This window comes from Bacillus rossius, chromosome 6 (assembly GCF_032445375.1).
Source record: "Bacillus rossius redtenbacheri isolate Brsri chromosome 6, Brsri_v3, whole genome shotgun sequence".
Taxonomy (NCBI): domain Eukaryota; kingdom Metazoa; phylum Arthropoda; class Insecta; order Phasmatodea; family Bacillidae; genus Bacillus; species Bacillus rossius.
This window is the reverse complement of record NC_086334.1, coordinates 19,138,057-19,156,173: the sequence shown is the minus strand read 5'-3', so window position 1 is coordinate 19,156,173 and position 18,117 is coordinate 19,138,057. Positions and strand designations below refer to the sequence as shown.

General features: G+C 35.6%; 3 protein-coding genes across 3 annotated transcripts in view; 2 read left to right on the top strand and 1 right to left on the bottom strand.

The window, feature by feature from the left end:
* LOC134532765 (activating signal cointegrator 1 complex subunit 3) overlaps positions 1-15,952 on the top strand; it is an 86,915-nt gene extending 70,963 nt beyond the window's left edge. The window contains exons 31-35 of the mRNA XM_063369595.1: positions 144-334; positions 3,508-3,676; positions 5,119-5,403; positions 6,334-6,691; positions 7,897-15,952. Coding sequence (XP_063225665.1) covers positions 144-334; positions 3,508-3,676; positions 5,119-5,403; positions 6,334-6,691; positions 7,897-8,042 — 1,149 coding nt within the window. The 3' untranslated portion in view covers positions 8,043-15,952. The remainder of the gene's footprint in view (positions 1-143; positions 335-3,507; positions 3,677-5,118; positions 5,404-6,333; positions 6,692-7,896) is intronic.
* Positions 14,294-15,750, bottom strand: LOC134532769 (alpha-1,3/1,6-mannosyltransferase ALG2). The gene has a single exon (XM_063369604.1). It carries the CDS (start codon positions 15,748-15,750, stop codon positions 14,518-14,520), a length of 1,233 nt encoding a protein of 410 aa, XP_063225674.1. The 3' UTR covers positions 14,294-14,517.
* A 260-nt stretch (positions 15,953-16,212) lies between the features above and the next one.
* The window catches only part of LOC134532768 (small ribosomal subunit protein uS9m), a 104,756-nt gene continuing 102,851 nt past the window's right edge, over positions 16,213-18,117 (top strand). Inside the window, exon 1 of the mRNA XM_063369603.1 lies at positions 16,213-16,478. Coding sequence (XP_063225673.1) covers positions 16,374-16,478 — 105 coding nt within the window. The 5' untranslated portion in view covers positions 16,213-16,373. The remainder of the gene's footprint in view (positions 16,479-18,117) is intronic.

The following is an 18,117-nucleotide window of genomic DNA, read 5'->3' as shown; positions in this document are numbered from 1 at the left end:
TTTGTGAGTTTAAATAGTTCAAGTTTTGTGAAAATTTCAATAGGATGATTCTAATGTTATTTGTTTTCTTTAGTCATTGGTTTGCTCACTACACGTACTTTTTAATCTCAGCTGACACGTATTACTGATGTGTTTTCTTGCAGGATGAGCGAGGTATCCTGCCAACATCGATGGGCAAGATAGCATCTTTCTACTACCTGTCACATAAGACCATGTTGCACTTCCAAGAGAATTTGTCTCCGGATCTTAGCTTGGAGCAATTGCTACGTGTTTTGAGTGATGTGTATGAGTATGACCAGTTGCCTGTTCGGCACAATGAGGACATTCTCAATGGGTGAGTAATATACATGTTAGGCCTGTACGAAGCATCCACTGATTGAATCAAATCCAAGCTCTTTTTAATATTTGGTTTGACGTCACCATTAAATTTGCTATTCTTTTTATTTGAAGCTTCAAATGTGATGCAAAACTTCGAGATTGATGTGAAGCTTCACATTTGTTGTGTAGCTTTAAAACTCTGGATGCCTAAAATTCCCTGCTTCTCAATTATAAACCTGAATTTTATAATATGGAAACTGTGCTTTTTAATTTTGAAAGTGCAGATAATCGTAACTAAAGTAAAGAGTTGTTTGGTTGATATGATCAGCCACACTAATACAAGGAAACCCATTCACTATTGATTTTTACATTTTCCAGCGATTTTGATAATTTTTTGAAGGTACATTTGACATTTAAATCACTGTTAAAAATTCCATAAAGTATACTTCACATAACATTTTTTTTTTTACGTTTCTAAACTTTTGAGAGTATCGAAGATTTAGGATAATTGTCGCATGGTTAGTCATAGATGTGTAACACAAGGAAATTTATAAAAGCAATTAATTAGATATCAATTTCTTTCTGTTAGATCAACGATAGATAGTATCAGAGTACTTGGCCAAAGTAGTAATGTGGTGTGTGTAACAGCAAGTAGGTCTGTGCGAAGCTTCGACTAGGTCAGGGGTCGGCAACCTGCGGCTCGCGAGCCACATGCGGCTCTTTGGATGTGAAGCTGCGGCTCTTTAGTTCCATACACAAATATTATTTATTTTATAAAAAACATTTAAAAATCGTTATAAATCGATGAACGAGGATTAGGCACCATTTCTATCTGTCAGCCACTTGTACTCGCTTTCAACCGCACCCCTCCCCCGTGACACGCGTCGTCACTGTCGCCAGTCCGGCGGAAGCTCCGAATGACGCCGTCGTCGGATGTTTCTATGTAGGTTTGAATTTGCTTTCGACGCAAGACAGTTTGGCGTCTTCTGCAGTGCTTTGGCTGTGACGTATAGTTTGTTGTTTCAAGTAGAAGAATTACAAGTAAATTATCTTCTCAAAGGTATGTATGTACATATATATAATAATAAAAAAACCGAAGTAAAGGTAAGAAAAAATAGTTATTTTTGCAGAAGATATTCAGAGCGGTAAATTACTTCATTTTCAATTTCTAAAGCAATATCGCGATAAAACCAGTGCAACTGTTGACACGAATTACTTCATCACAGTTATAAAAAAAATTAAAGATGAATTTGCTGACAGATTTCAGCAATTCAAAAGCAACGAAACCGCTCTAGCATTCATAGTAAATCCTCTCAACACAAATAGTAACGAAATTCACATTGAGCCATTTGGAGTTGATACTGGATCTCTATAAATGCAATTGATCGATTTAAAAAGTAAAGCTTTGTGGAGTGGAAAATTTACAGAATTGAAAAGCAAGTTGGAAGAGTTGGAGGTCCAGAAATGTATGTACGTAACGCAACAAACGTGGACAGCTTTAAAAGAAATGCCGCGAGTTGAGGCACTTATATTCGACGCATGGAATAGTCTTCCAGATTGCTACAGTAAGATGAAGTTGGCATATGGAATGCTGACTATCTTTGGATCGACATATTCGTGCGAGCAAGCGTTCTCTTGCATTAATATATAATTAAAAGTAAACTAAGAAGCCAACTAACAAATGAAAATTTAGAGTCGTGTTTGAAACTTAAAACAACAAGTTATGAGCCAAATTTATCCAAACTTTCTAAAACCATGCAAAGCCAACGCTCCCATTGAATTTGTTTGTTCAAATGTATGCTATTGTTTTTTTTTTGTACAAATTACATTGTTTAGTAAAATTTAAATTTTCTACTTGAATAACCATGCAAAGCCATCGCCCCAATTGAATTTGTTTGCTCAATTGTTTGTTATTGAAGTACAAGTTAGTGTTGTAAGTAAATATTTAATTGTTTTAACTTCTTACTTAAATAATAAGTGATTATCTAATAATACCATATATATATTATCTAATTTGTTGTGAAAAAACACAACTTATATATGTATAAGTATATATTTTTCTTATGAATCAAAAGATTAGTTTTTTCATAAAAAAGCTTTATTTATGCAAGTACTAGCCTATTTATTGTTGGCAAGAAAAATATTTGTGGCTCTTCAAAAATTTTGAAATTTTGTAAATTGTATTTTTTGACTCTTCCGACTCAAAAGGTCGCCGACCCCTGGACTAGGTGAATTAATCAAAGGTCGTTTTAACACTTGCTTTGACTTTATCCGGAAATTTGATATTCTTTTTACTTGAAGATACCGTTGTGGTGCAAAGTTTCACTTCTGATGTGAATGCTCACATTTGTTGCAAAGCTTTATTAGAAGCCTAAGATTTGTTCATGAAAATATTTAGTTTTTTTTTTTTGTGTTGTATGTATATGTTTTGATTGACTAAAATTGGTTACTTAAAAAAATTAAAAGTTGACACTCCATTTGCTTTTATGAATGTTCTATATTAATATTATGAATAATTATTTTATAATTTTTATTGAATAATATACATAGGGCCCAATTAGTTAATCACTGAATCAGTTCATACATTACAGATGTTAAACAATTTTTTTAAACTTCAATCCTGTATTTTATAAGATAGTGTAATACAGCTTCATCCAGAACAGTATTTACAATTATGTATATTTGACTTATTGGTTATTTTAAAAATTCTGTTTGATGTTTGTTTTGCTTCATAAACTGTATTCACACAGGCAAAACAACAAGAAAGTGTTTCATCTAATTTTTTTTTATATTTTAGTATTTATTTTTTATAATGGGCTAGCTTTTTGTTCATTACAAATGTCAGTATGAATTTCACAACAAACTTTATGATGGTTTTAGTAATTCACATGACATTTGAAAATGCCTTAGTATTGTTATTTTTGAAATGGGCATAAATCTATGTTAGTCACATTTTTTATGGTTTGAAAATAATTATTTTTTGTGTGTTATTTTTTATTGCGTGAATAAAGTGGTTTACTTAAAAAATGGGAAGGGGGTACTCGGGTCTGCTTTTATGAATGCATAAAATTAATTTTATGCTTAGTATTTTATCATTTCTATTGAATGGTGTCTAACATAGGGTCCAGTTGGTTTTATCATCATTACAAATGTTAAAATTATATTCTGTACCTGCAACTTGTTTACCAGGGAGCTGGCGAAGCTGTGCCCCTTGCCGGTCGACTCTTACACGCTCGACTCGCCGCACACCAAGACTCTGCTCCTGCTGCAGGCCCACTTCTCGCGCCTGCAGCTGCCCATCACGGACTACTACACCGACCTCAAGTCCGTGCTCGACCAGTCAATGCGGATCATACAGGTGGGCTGGCCGGCGTAGGGCTTCCCTCCTGGGAGCTGAGTTGTAAGGTCATGCCGCTTCCTTCTCACCCAGGCAGCCCGGGTTTCATTTCCTGCAGGGTTGAAACGTGGTGGACATCGCATCCCCCACTCGTTCATTCCACCGATACTTTATTCTCGTCTCATCCTGCACCCGGACGTTGGTGAGATATTGAGGAGCCCGCCTAGACAGAGGTGTATTTGTGCTAGTAAGGCGGGATGATAAGTCCGACTGGTGCTTCTAGCGCGGTATCGCTTCTAAATGCAAGGGTGTGGATTGGCGGCATTCTGTATTCCTGTCGTGCATAGGACAACTATGAGATTTGAGTGGTAACTTTAACATATGTGGTGGAGAACTGACGATAAAGGTGTAATGCAAGTCTCTTCAGTGCTTTTAAGAATCTGTACCGGTTGTTTCATGCCTAATAATTATTTTGAAAATATGCATTTTAGTGATTTTCACTCTACTAATAATACAGTTTGAAACCGAAAACCAGAAACAACTACTCATCTTCCCTCAGCATAATCTGGAATACCTTTTTGTAAACGGATGCCATTGGTATATCTTGAACAGTTTTCAATTGGCGTGATTTTTTTTCTGAACCTCAGCATGTATTATTTGTGCCCAGGCAGGCAGGGTTGTTAAGTCATTAATACTTAAAAAATTCAAAAATATTTTCTTATTAACACTTGAGAAGTCAGGTAAATGGGTAATTATGATTTGTATTCAAAAATAAATAACCACGCTTATTGAAATATTGCAAAGTGAAAATGAAAGCTTTTTTTCTCATTGGTCCAATTTACTTTCCTTTTCAACACAATATGTCAGTGTAATTTTTTGAGAAAACTTCCGAAAAAGAATTGGGTATGTGGATCTGTAGTGAAGAAACATTTTTTTGTTTGTTTTTTTAAGAATTTTGACTTTCGTGACTTCCAAATATAAAATTTATGTTCTTTGGCAAGAAACAACAAAAGTTTCTTCATGTGTTTTAGTTCCAAGTTTGAGTGAAGAACAGCATTTAGTTGTGAGATGTCTTTTATTGCAAGTATTCAACAATTCATCTTTCAATTAGCACTTGTAATGATCATCTGTAAAATGCTGTGTACATAATGTGAGATTTTTTGTATTCCTCTTAACATCTCATCTGAATGTTTAAACCCATAATTGCAACAAATTCACGTCCTTCGGGAGTCAATGATCTTTGCTGTGGTGTTTCATTTTTACCAAACTATTTTTACACAATGTGTACCGGGCATAGCAGTCATTAAATATAATTTTAAACAGCAACTTCAATCAAAAAAATTTCACTTCAAATTCCCATATTAATCGTTATTTCTTAATGAAGGAATGGTCGATGCAGTTGCAGATGGTAGTTTTGAAGTAGGAACACTGATCGTTACCGCACAGTGTGGGTTGTGCGGCAGGCGATGATAGACACGTGCGCGGAGCGGGGCTGGCTGCCGGCGACGCTGCGCATGCAGCTGGTGATGCAGATGGTGGTCCAGGCGAGCTGGCACGACCAGTCGCCCCTGCTGACCCTGCCCCACCTGCAGTCCCACCACGCCCGCCTGCTGGAGCGGTCCCGGGAGCCGGCGCTCAGGGGCGCAGACGTCCGCACCCTGCCGGGCCTGCGCCACGCCTGCCAGAGGAACTACGAGGCCCTGGCCCGCGTCCTGCGGCCCGAGCTTGACGAGGGGCAGATAGAGCAGGTACAAGGGACAAGATCATACGTAGAGACCTGAAAAATTCGCGGGTTCATTACGTTTTATGCTAAAATTCAAATAATTATACCTTAGTGCTGCTTCTGCAATTGGTCCACTGTTAATCTGAGGACTTCGGGCCAATAAGTGTCGAATCACAGGCCACCCAGTCGAGACGACCCACAAGTCAGCAGCCAATGAACAGTTGGCATTTGCCCGTGTGTGTAGAGGATATTGGACTCGATCCTGGAGGTCATTGAACCCGCGATTTTTTCCGGCCTCTAATTATACGGTTTTATTTTTGGGCTGATTTCATTTTTTAAAAACAGGAGATTTCGGTGTTGTTAATTAATTTTTTTATGAATTCTGTAGGATATTGCTAAACAAGTATAGCACCTAAGTGATTTTAACTTTTTCAATATAATAGTTTTTAATAAGAATGTTTAACTATTCGGAACTATAAAAATTAAAAAAAAAAAAAGAAATTTGTGTGTTTGATAAATGTACAGTAATAATGTAAAACCGAGTTCCTAATAACAAATGCAAGATACATTTTGGTACAAATTTCCTGCTAAATAAATTACATTTATAGAATTAACTGTATTAGATTATTAGGCTTTTGTTATAAATGCTAATTAATTTAATGATTTTATTAACTTGCATTTTGATACGTGGTGCATTGACACTCTTTTAGTGTTATTTCAGTTTTTTTGCAATCCACTATTTGTGTAAACTTTTTCCTACGTATATAGTTGTATTGGAAATGCCAGGCTCGAAACAGAATAACCATCTGAACAAACAAAACGTTTGGCAGCACAGCCATGCAACCTGGCGGCCCAGGTTGACAGCTGGAATCCGCCTCGCCCTGACTGTGAAAGGAGAATGAACCGTGGATGTAGGAGCGGAGTCTGCAAGGATGTGTGTGCCGCGTGCCGACAGGTGCACAAGGTGCTGTGCGACATGCCGGTGGTGCACGTGGAGCTGAGCGTGCAGGGGGTGTGGGTGGACGGCAGCGCCCCCGAGCAGCGTCGCCTCGCCCTGCCCCAGGACAGGGACGACTGGCTGCCCCTGTGCCCGGACCAGGAGTACACGCTGCTGGTGGGGCTCTCGCGGGGCGGCCGCCGGCCCGACGGCTCGCGGGCGCACTGCCCCTTCTTCCCCCGCGGCAAGGACGAGGGCTGGTTCCTCACGCTGGGCAGCGTCGAGAGGGCGGAGCTGCTGGCCATGAAGCGGGTGCCCGCCTGGAGGGCCGGGCGCACCACGCAGCAGCTCTCCTTCTACACGCCCTTCAGGACGGGTGAGCCAACTCTTCGCGTGCAGACTACAAGCCCGGTGCACAACTGTTATTTCTAGATCAGTGTTTTTCAGATTAACTCTTTGAGGTCCAGATATCATTTTGGAAACTAATCCAATGGCCAAACTTATTAATATGAATAAATACTAAATTTCTTAGAAAGCTTTTTTAATGTGTAGGATAAAGTAGGATAACAAATAAACACAAATGTTGCATGTGCTGAAGAAACAAAAAAAAATAACTATCTTAAAACAGATTTAGAATTATTCTACATTTTCAAACAAAGCTGGATAGTACACAACTGTTTACCGGATAATATTTCTGTGTTGATAGACTGTTGAGGTATTCCGTACGAAACAATGCCACAGGCCGCCAATTACTCATACTTTTCTAGATAAGGCTCATTTCAAACAACTTTTGTGTTTGATCTTATTGTATATACAGTAACTCCCGATTATCCGCGAAATTTAGTGGCAGGGCCACCGCGGATATTGAAAATCGAGGATAATCTGCAAAAGAGCCGAAAATGGGAAACAAAACAGGAAACATTAATTTCAACTTAAAAATCTAAAAATTGATGTACAATAAAAATTACAATTAACAGTAAAATTTTTTAAATGATGCTAAAATTATAGTATTTTACTGAATAATTAACATACAATACATTTCAGTAATGTAAACAACATAAAAGTGCTTGGTACTTGCTTCGTAACAAGGATACAGTACTGTACGTACTCAGAGACTTCATTAGACACTGCGTGAGTTTCAAGAAGGCCTGTGGCGTTTTACTGCATACTGCACTCAATACACTCGACAGTAGAGTTCAAATTTGCTCACTTGTAATAAAATACAGATTTACATATGTGCTGTAGTTTTTCGTAGCATGCGCGGATAATCCACACCGCGGATCATCCGCCCGCGGATAATATGGAGTTTACTGTACTATGTACTGAAACATACTGTAGGATTAATTACTCATTTTGCGTCTGCCACCACATTGGTTATTTCTGGTATTCGAAAGACTGCTGGGAATTTCTGGTATTTGTAAATAACTACAGTTGGATTCACCCACTGTTAAATTACAAAAAACATGAAGCAGCTATAAATGAGTTCAGTAGGCAGTATGTTACGTTTCTTTGAATCAAGGCTAAAACTTTGCTAGTGCTCGTCGCACGGCAGCCAGAGTGAATGTGGGTGCGTTCCGGCAGGGCGAACGGTCCTCACGCTGTACCTGATGTCGGACTGCTACCTGGGCTGGGATCAGCAGTACAGCTTGCAGCTGGACGTTGTCCCTCCGTGTCTCTCGCGCGACTCGGTCAAGAGCCTCGGCCTGCCGTCTCCCGACAAGTGGTGAGCCGACGCCCGCTCGCTGCGATAGCAACTTGTGATAAAAGTTCCTGCCGTGTCACACTGACACGTTCTACGTGGCCTGTGAACCATGGTTCTAGCTGTGAAGCGTTTGCTCGTTGACTGCGATCCACAAAGATGTAAATTACCAAATTATTATTATTATTATTATTTACCTTTTGGGATAGCAATTTTTACAGCGGTTTAAGTATGTGCCCTTTTTCTAAAATAAATGTCGTGCAGAAAACGTGTTTTTTTTTTATGACTTCGCTGCAATATAATTTATGTTTAGAGCTGTTCAAATGGTGACTACAAGTCAGTTTCCAAAGTGTTCGATTTTAAATAGTGTATCATAAATTCAGAGTTGGTCGTTGTTGCAGGCAAAGTGATTTAATATGGAAACCCTTGCAGCATTCTATAAGCCAGTTACTGTATTTCCTCTACTAAGCCGCGACCATGGGTAAGCTTGGCATCCTTAATATTTATGTTATAACCAAAAATTTTGTTATGTAGAATAAGCCTTGTACTAACCTTTTCAAAACAGTACTTGGCAACCATATTTTAACATTTTTATTAAATGTTTATTCTGGACTAAAGCGTAGAAAATTTTAAGTCTCTTTAAGGTTTTCTTTAAAACAAATAGCATTATTGGTACTTGTGCTGGCGTCTGCGTGTTATTTTTTTCAGTATCCTGTATTATTGCAATCGTAAGAATCAATATTTACACTAAAACATTTAATGTTTAAGAACCAACTCTAAAAATATCTGGAAGTAAATATTTTATTAATGGATGAGCTGTGAATAACGTGTTTATTACGATAATAGGAGAACAAGTTTCTCAAATGTAAAATGGCTACCAACAGCTGTTGTTTTGTTTAATGCAGTGAACCACCTTAACATCTCTGCCACTAATGACCAATATCAGTGTTATGTTACAAAGATTATGAGCTAAATAAATTGTAAAATTGCTTTAGAAACAGACACTAAAATTCTCACCTTTAAAATACATTTTCATTGCAATACCACCTACATATATTCAAAAACAAATTTTGTTTCCCTACAGCCATGTATCAAATTCCAAGACAACATACTTCTTTCCCGCAGCACAATTTCCCATTTTCTCCGCTTCTTTAATCATTTTAAGTTATTCAGCTACCGTAAATGATTGAAACCACAATCCTTTAGTAATCATTGCAATGTCTTTCTTACAGATGCACTCTCTTAAACCACATGCAATGTTTCCACTTCCCGATAAACAACAGGAGATTTTAACCTTCGAGTTTGACAGAACTTATGGTATGCAGTATTGCCATGTGGCATTGTCAAGATTTGAATAAGCAGCGCACCATGCTTTTTCAACACACATTTTACAAAAAAATTGTGCGTGGCTTATTCTGGTGTTCTGTTAGTTAAATCTTTAGAAAGGACTAAAATTTTAGAGTGCAGTCAAAGGGGCAAAAGAAGAGGCTAATGACAATGAACCCAATGTGAAAATGGGAATGAAACTATGAGCAAATGGATGCCAAATTAGTTAAATTACTAATTATATAATTCTAATTCAGAATGTAGTGTTTTCAAACATAAAAAATGATAAGACTGTAAGTTTTGATATAATTATAACAAAAAACTTGAAATTATGGATACATGTTTGCAACTACTATTACAATACTAAAGTGCTAGCACATGTTAAACTAGCATTTGTTTTTGTGTACAGCAATTGTTCTTAATAAATACAAGTTTTTATATAGCAGTTTTTCAGGGGTATTAAATGAAATTCCATTAACATAAATTATTAGTCAATAGCCAATGTTTTTTGTAAGTTGCACAGTTGTAGTGTTCAATTGTGTTGGATATATGTATATCAGTTTGTTGAAAGTTCATATTTTATCATATTTTCAATGATAGTGGTCTCATTTACTGATACCTTTGGTTTTATTTTCTTGTCTTGCATTTAACATTTTATTGTTTATAATATATGTATATATGTTTCTTTTTAATATACTCATATTGGAAACCTGCAGAAAATGTTCCATTGCTAGAGGCAAGATTATAATTATGGTGAATAGTGATAAAACTGAATTAACCGAGAAATGGAAGTCAATATACCGCCAAACCGCAAAATGGAAGACAATACTACGCACTGAAATGGAAGGCAAAAACAAAATGCAGAATAATTCACCCCAATAACTTAATTTGTTTGTAAAATAATACAGAATTCATTAAATATATCTTTAACTTAGGCCTAAATACCGTATTGGTCCGAATATAAGGCGACCATTTTTACATAAACGAGAGATGCGAAAATTGGAAGTCGCCTTATTTTCGCACCCAAGACGTCAGCACCGCAAGCATTAGTTCCGAGCTGAAAGCTACAGTAGAAACATTGTTAAACAAAATGTTCACAATTTTTTATATTAACTAAAACCCACCCAATATTGCAGTAATTCACAATTGTTTAAAGTTGAAAATTAAAATATTTGTTCTTGAGTAAAAATGTGAATGTTGAAGCATCTCAAAATGGCAACCTTTTATTACACAATTCATATTTGTACTTTGTGTACAATTGCGTGTTAATATTTACGGTAATTTATTTTCAGATTTTTAACGAAATATTTGTACTAAAATATCACAGCTATTTTCAGAACAATTGTTTACATTTACAAACAGAAAATGTTAAGAACATTTCAGATGTAATGTTTGGAAATTCACGGCTGCCAACTGTCTTTCCACAATATTTCTTTGTTGTAAAACGAACATTGCCGAACACGCACGAAGACGCCATATTTACAGGAATTTGGTACGTTGCTTCAAAAGCTATTTTAATAGTTTCACAGTAATCCACTCTTTATTTATGTAAAAACCTTTCAAACAACATAATTATCATAGATTATTCTTTAAAATTCATAGGACAGAGACTCTGTCAGAGAGTAATATGGACAAATATTCGTGGTCACGTCACCGAAGTTATTCATGGCTGTATGCTTCACCATGGCAGCTAGCCACTTGTTTTGTTCCGGCAAGCTGCATTCTTTGTTTGCTTACTTACGTTTAACACACTACTAAATAGTAATACGTAGATTAAGTGTGTAATACTTAAAAATGTAAATATTTTCTAATTGTTTTCTTTTGACTTTTAGGGTAGGCCGTTCAAACCTTTTTTTAAATAAGTAATGTGATAAATATAAATTAATTGTTATACATAAATGCAAAAAGGATTTATCAACACAAAATGTATGTCTAATGAATTTTCACATTAATTTCGGCCAAAATTATTTTTACATTTGTTTGGCCTCCTGAAACTGCAGTTCGCCTTATATTTGGGCCAATACGGTATTATGTACAATGTAGTCTTCAAGCAATCAGTTTATTTCAGGGAATAAAATATATATGGTGATATTGTGGTTTTTTTTTCTTCTTCTAAATATATATAAAATTAATAGATTTTACAGTTATTATTCTATGAAAATGTTTGTTCTGAATAGTAGTGTATTTTACATTCACTTTGTTCTTTCAGCAGGTTTGTTTAAATATTTGCTTATAAAATTTTAAAATATCTTTTTTGGAATGTGTTTAAAAAAAGTGTCTATTTCAAACATAGTTTTTTTTAAATATTTATTTTTATTATTATTGTGCTGCCTAAAAAAATCAAGGCATGTGATGTAGTGTTGGGTCAATTTGAAGTCTTTGTTTGAGTTAATATGAGTTTTGTTCAGTTAACAGGATAGGTAGGATTTTTTTTTTTTTTTTCATTTTAAGGCCAAATTTTGTAGTTTCTTTTTGCTATGTTATTTTGATGAATGTTGCAATGAAATTACCATTCTATGTAAAATGAATATCCGAGTATCAGAGAAAAAAGGCGTTTTTTCTAAGAAACAAATCTTGATTTAGAGCATGCAAATTTTTAGCAATCAATTTTAATTTTTAAATGTTAAAATATTCTACCTGCTTGAAAGTATTTAGTGTTACTGTCTTGAATACAAGTGTGTTGTGTTGTGTTGTTGTCGTTTTTATTTTTAATTATTTTTTTTTTTTTAGAAAGAAGGAAAATTTAAGTATTTTGTAAACAATTTTCTTTAAGAATTGGATGTTATAAAAAATTTTCATTTGATTATAGAATATTTTTAAACATAAAGTTACAGTTCTTTATAGTGTACCTGAAAAATGAACCATTGAACGTAAGTTGCAGCCACAGTTTTGACAAGGTTGTTTCATTGATGTTCAGTAATCCAGAATGAGCACAATTTTTTAATCCTTGTCTGTACCTTGAGTGGTGTTTTCCTCATTTCATGGAACTTCCCATTTGTATGGAAGAAAGTGATAAACCATACGTCTATATGTTTGAGATTCCTGCACAATGATTTGGCATTCAAGTTTAATGTATGCAACATTGTGAGATGTTTAACATGAATACGACTGCCATGCTTATATTATTATTTTTGCTGTATAATTTTTGGAATAAGTTACTTCATGTATAACAATGTAATTGTTTGCAAGTAAAATTTTTCAAGAATAAATATATATTTCATTTTAATTTTGCTTAATGGGTTTGATTTTTGAATTCTGTTAAATTACCAGATATCACTGTAAGCATAATTTATTAAAAGTTATAACAGTTTAACTTTGTTCCCTCCACCTCACACTAAATGTCAACAAATCCACATGATGAAACTAATATGTTCATTGTCAAGATCGTTCTCAAGATAAAGAGCTTTGCTCATTTGTAAGTGTTGGTATATTTAGAGGCCTCTGTTATTTCAAACTGTAGCAATTATATTGAATGTTATAATCGTACTGTGTGTTGCGTGAAATACGTTGCTTCAAACATTTCAACAGATGAAGCAAAGTGAAGTTTAGTTGTGGGATAAGAAATCAAGGCGCCTGGCGCCCCTGCTAACCGTGGCAGGTTGTGTCCGATGCTGTGAACACCAACGTGGGCTGGAATGGCGAAGGCTGGACCAAGTGTCGGTCAAAACAAAGCAGGGTAGCCCTTAAAAAGGGGGTATTATTTTTAAATGCTATATGCGGAAAAATATCCAGCATGTAAATGAAATTGTTAACTTAACAGCTGAATTCAGCGGTATATCAAGAAGCCGTTTCTTTACCTTAATTTTTAAAAAAAAGTATCATGAAGAGATTGAAGCCAGTAAAAAAAAAAGGGAACATAAACTCAGTGTGTTATAAACACGTGATGGTTTACATAATGTCTGCTAAATGGTATAGTGTTGCATTGACAAATTATGATTAATAAGTAATAAAATAACTAATAGGTACATTGTAAATTCGACTGCTATTATGCCACGTCCTGAATATCTTGAGCGAGTACCAACTGCTGTGATATATTTGATTTGCAGTACACATTTTTGAATTAAAAGAAAACTGTAGAAATACTATTTGCTAGCACAAAAATTTGGTTTTGGTTGAAATAAATTGTTGCAAGATTTATTTGACTTGATTTATTACCCACCGTTATTACACAAATGATCTACAGAATCTAATTTCATCTACTGAAAATATTCCAATATAATTTATTGGTAAATGCTTGTAGTGCTTGTCGTAGGTTGCGAATGGTGCGTAGGCATGGCCACTTTGCGTCTGTAACCTGCTGGCCACGTACGGGTGTGTTCGTTTGAGAGGTCCGGTAAGGTAGAGAGAGCAAAGTATAGAGATATGTAGGCTGTAAACAGGCTCTAGACAGTGGAGAGGACTAGAGCCTAAAGCTTTCTGTTCAGCCTAATGTTTTAGAGGCCTCTGGGGCAAGGATTGGCTCAAAAAAATTTGGAAAATTTCCATTGCAAGGTAAACTAAATTATAGAATTGCAGGTTTTGAGGGGCAGAAATTATATGCAGGCAACAACTGGAAACTTGTTTTCTTAAAAATATTAATTCAGTAATTAAGAATTTTTTTTTATCATGAGAACCTACAGTTGCGAGAAAATTTTTTTTTAAAAATAAATACTAGTGCATAGTAAGTAAAAGATAAATGTAGAAAGGAGAGAGAATTAGCTGAGGTCACATGCTTTAATCAGCCATTTGGAGATCTTGCATTTAGACTTTTGCACTTTGTCAGAAGGTTCAAATGCATTAAGGTGACAGGTACTTGCTTTAAAATAAAGTAATTTACTAGTTATCAAACACCTTAAGGTCACCTTTGCTTGAAAATTTAGTTACATACCTAAAATCAACAGTTAATAGAATGTGCATACACCTTATGCATGTGATGTAAGGGTCTCCAGCTTTTAAAATTTATTAAAGATGTAGTTATCACTTAATGGTATAAATTTTATTGTTTTACATAAATGAATAACTATGACAAACACAACAATATTAACACTGCAACACGGTTTACAAATGTACATCCACAAATTAAAGTGACTTATCTCCAACAATTTCACATGGGTTTGTTAAAACACTATATCAAAAGATAACATTTTCAGTCATTTACCGGTAAAGGATTATTTTGGTAATTTAGGTTTTTCACATAGTTATTCACCTTTAGATTTCTTCTCCATTAAGCTTCCTACGACAGAATCCAACTTGTCTGTGAAAGCAGTAAAAGAGAAGAGAGACAACATCTTCTGTTTGCCTGCAGATCCCAACCTGGTACACAATTTCTCATCACGAGTACATTTCAACATGGCTGCAGAAAAACTGTCTTTCGAGGGATTGCACAGAAATCCTGTCTCACCATCTACGATGGTCTCTGTGGGTCCGCCACTGTTCACTGCAATGACTGGCTTTCCATAATACATGGCTTCCAGTGGTACAATTCCAAAGTGTTCATTAGATGGTGTGTACAGCAGACAGTCGCAACCACTGAGAAGGGAAACTTTTTCTGCATCAGAAGGTGACCTTAAGAAAGTGATGCTATCCTGAACATTAAGTTTCTCTGCATGGCTCAGCAACTCTTCGTAATATTCCACGTTTTCAGTAACTAGGGGATCATACCCTCCAGCCATAATCAAATGCACAAAGCTCTCCGAATCTTGTTGCCCTGTAGCCTCACTTTTCAAGGCATGAATTGCATCAATGGCCAGACCCAAGTTTTTCTTTCTCTCATAACGATTAATAGATAAAAATATAAAGGCATTCCCCAAGCTTTCATCATGAAGAACTGTTGCTAATGGTGAAGGTGTACACCTTTCAAAAAAGTCAGTGTTAATGGAAGGATATAGAATTTCTGGTGTGACTTTGATGCGCTTGAAAGTCTGCTTAAACACTTGTGCTGTAAATTTGCTGTTTACGAAAATTTTGCTTGCTTGGCCAGTTGTAACTTCCTCTAACCAGTTGAGTGGCGCTCTATATGCAGACTTCAATACACTTCCTGGCTGACTCAGCAGCTGGTCTGGAAAATGGCAATAAAACATAATGTGGGGCACCCACAGTTTTAAAATTGGCACGCAAACAGAAATGAGATCACAAAAAACGATGTCAGGTCGCAGATCACTGAAGAATAAATATATTGACACGTACAGCATGCGCAAGTAAGCGCACAGCGCAAAGAACTTTCCGAACAGGTGCCGTGGTAGCCAGTCTCCCACAACTGTAACATCGAGGGTGCCATCTTTTGTTTCGGTGAAACAATGGCTTGGGTCGTGGTGTGAAGTAACGAAATGTACAAAATGCCCTTTTTTCTTTAGAGCAAGAGCCGCGTCTACTACTAGCCTTTCGGCGCCCCCGATCCCCAGATCAGGGTGAAGAAATACAATGCGGGGCATCGTAACTAAACCAATCAACTGAAAATGCAAAAATAAATTAAATACATTCTTTTCAACTACGTAAAAATTAACTGCTTCCACAGTACTCTTCACAAAATGCACCTTGTGATCAGCAATGATACACGTCAACCGGTGATTAGGTGGCGAACTGACGTAAACAGTTTAACACGTCATGTTTACTTTAAAACAAAAGAAAACAAAAGACAAACTCGACAGCCGATACCATAGAACGAGAATTATGTAGACTGTTCAATTCTTTACCACAAACGTAAAGCTTTCAAAATAAGCTGACTGCCACACAGTTGCCCATCCAATCGCAAAGTAACTTTTCACTTGTCACGTATTAGCCTATATGAATATGTGTCACAAATATCGTAATAACATAATATGGGAAACACTGGACAATTAGAATTAGCACTACTGTTGTTTTCCACTTCACGCCGCCAGTTTCGCTAACATCACATGTTTAGCGTCTTTCTTACGAGTTTCCCATATTGTCCCTATTTCTATTACAATATTTGGTATCAATGGTGCGTTATAGTTCGTCGGCTGTTTTTTAATACCTAACCTTTAGTTAAATAAAAGCACAATGTATAAATAAATGTTTTTGAAACACAATTATAATGGCTTTGGTGAGCCGAAACTTTCTGAAAGCTGTGTCAAAGGCTGGGACATTTATGAATAGTGAAACAAGTTTAAAATGCATATCATCTTTAACACGTTTTAAGGTTTGTATTTGGGTTTTGTGTTTATGTGAAAGTAGATATTGTTTTGTAAATTCCGAGGTTATGTTACTTCTGACTGGACGCTTCAAAACCTACATTACTAACATCCAAACAAGCAGTGCATTTTAGAATTTTGGTAAAATTCTTGTGTCGCGGCTTTTACTTAAATTAAATAATAAAATTCGAAAAATACTTTTCTGGAACATTAAAGACGTTTATTTGTTCATCCTGAAAACGGCGGTTCTAAATTCCTACCGTTTTCTGGGAAAAAAAAAAAAATACAATATCTGTGCACTGACACGGCTGTCGCAATTTTTTGCTTTCGCATGTGGGTCAGTGTGTTTATGTTTTGGAGAATGGTTGATTAGGTTAGGTTAGCTACTTAAAAAAAAACTAAAACAATGACGATTAGTTAAGTTAGCATAACTACATTAAAAATACTCTCAAATATTTTTTATGGTTGCTTAGGAATTATGAATTGATGATATAGCAATCCTGACATTTCTTCCCAACCAAAAATACACACATGCTGCTTACCGTTATTGAAATGTAGACTTGGCCCAACTAATATTTTAATCTCAGGAGACATTATGTATCTGGGATTATTGGAGTAAAATAATTGGTTCTCTAGCGAAGAATACAACATTGCCTTTGGGCAGTTAAGTTCCTGGAATGAAGGTGGCGGGCTAAGTAAGATATAAATAGTAATTAGCCTGTCATGGGTCATAAAAGTCTATAGCAACCAGCTTAAAACAATGCATTTAATATGTAACAATTTGAATCCTTGGGTTTAACATCAATTCAACAATATAGTCAACATAATTTGGAGTCCAGCTCTGATATTGACCTTACTCTTCACACCAATAGATGGGGTGGGTGAGAATTATTCGTAAGAGCATTGTTATTACACAGGAGATGTTCAAATATTTTGTATTTGTCTGTGTAGAGATTAGACATAATGTGTGTCAGTTACAATGATATATGCTGTTGTGAAGACCAGTAAACATTTAACAAGTAGGGAACGCCACTAAGGTTTTTGGCTCTGACAGTACATTAGTTACCTGGTGTCTTTCTTGTAAGCTATAATGCCAATTCATTAGGTTGTGTGTCAGAAAAATAATATTATGACCTACCTATGTGGAAAATCCTAGCCAGATTTGTGAGATTCAATTTCGAAAAGTAAGAAATATTTACTATTTTTACATTTAATAAACAATGTACTTATGTACTTTAAAATCAATTTATAATTTATCTGAAAATAAATTTATTCTAAATGGGATCAAAGGTGGATTATTTGAATGTGGTAAACATAGCAGACATTGTTATGAACAGGTGCATTCTGTTAGTACTCCATTCTCATCTTATACCTTCACCATTTCTAATGACTTTATGTCAGAAAATCCTTGAGCTCTAATTCAATTACTAATTTGAAAAGAGTAATCAAGAAATATTTGTAGTTGTTTCTGAAAATTACTGGCGTGTCTGAAATAAATTAAAAAAAAAAAATCTTTTCAGGTATTTACTAAGAGTTGCCAGTCTAGAATATTTTCGATAGATAACTCTCGGCTCCTATTTTGTTTTTACTGTATCATTCTTAATGTAGGTAGCCTGCCTAATATATCGCTGTGTTTGTTTTGCTGGA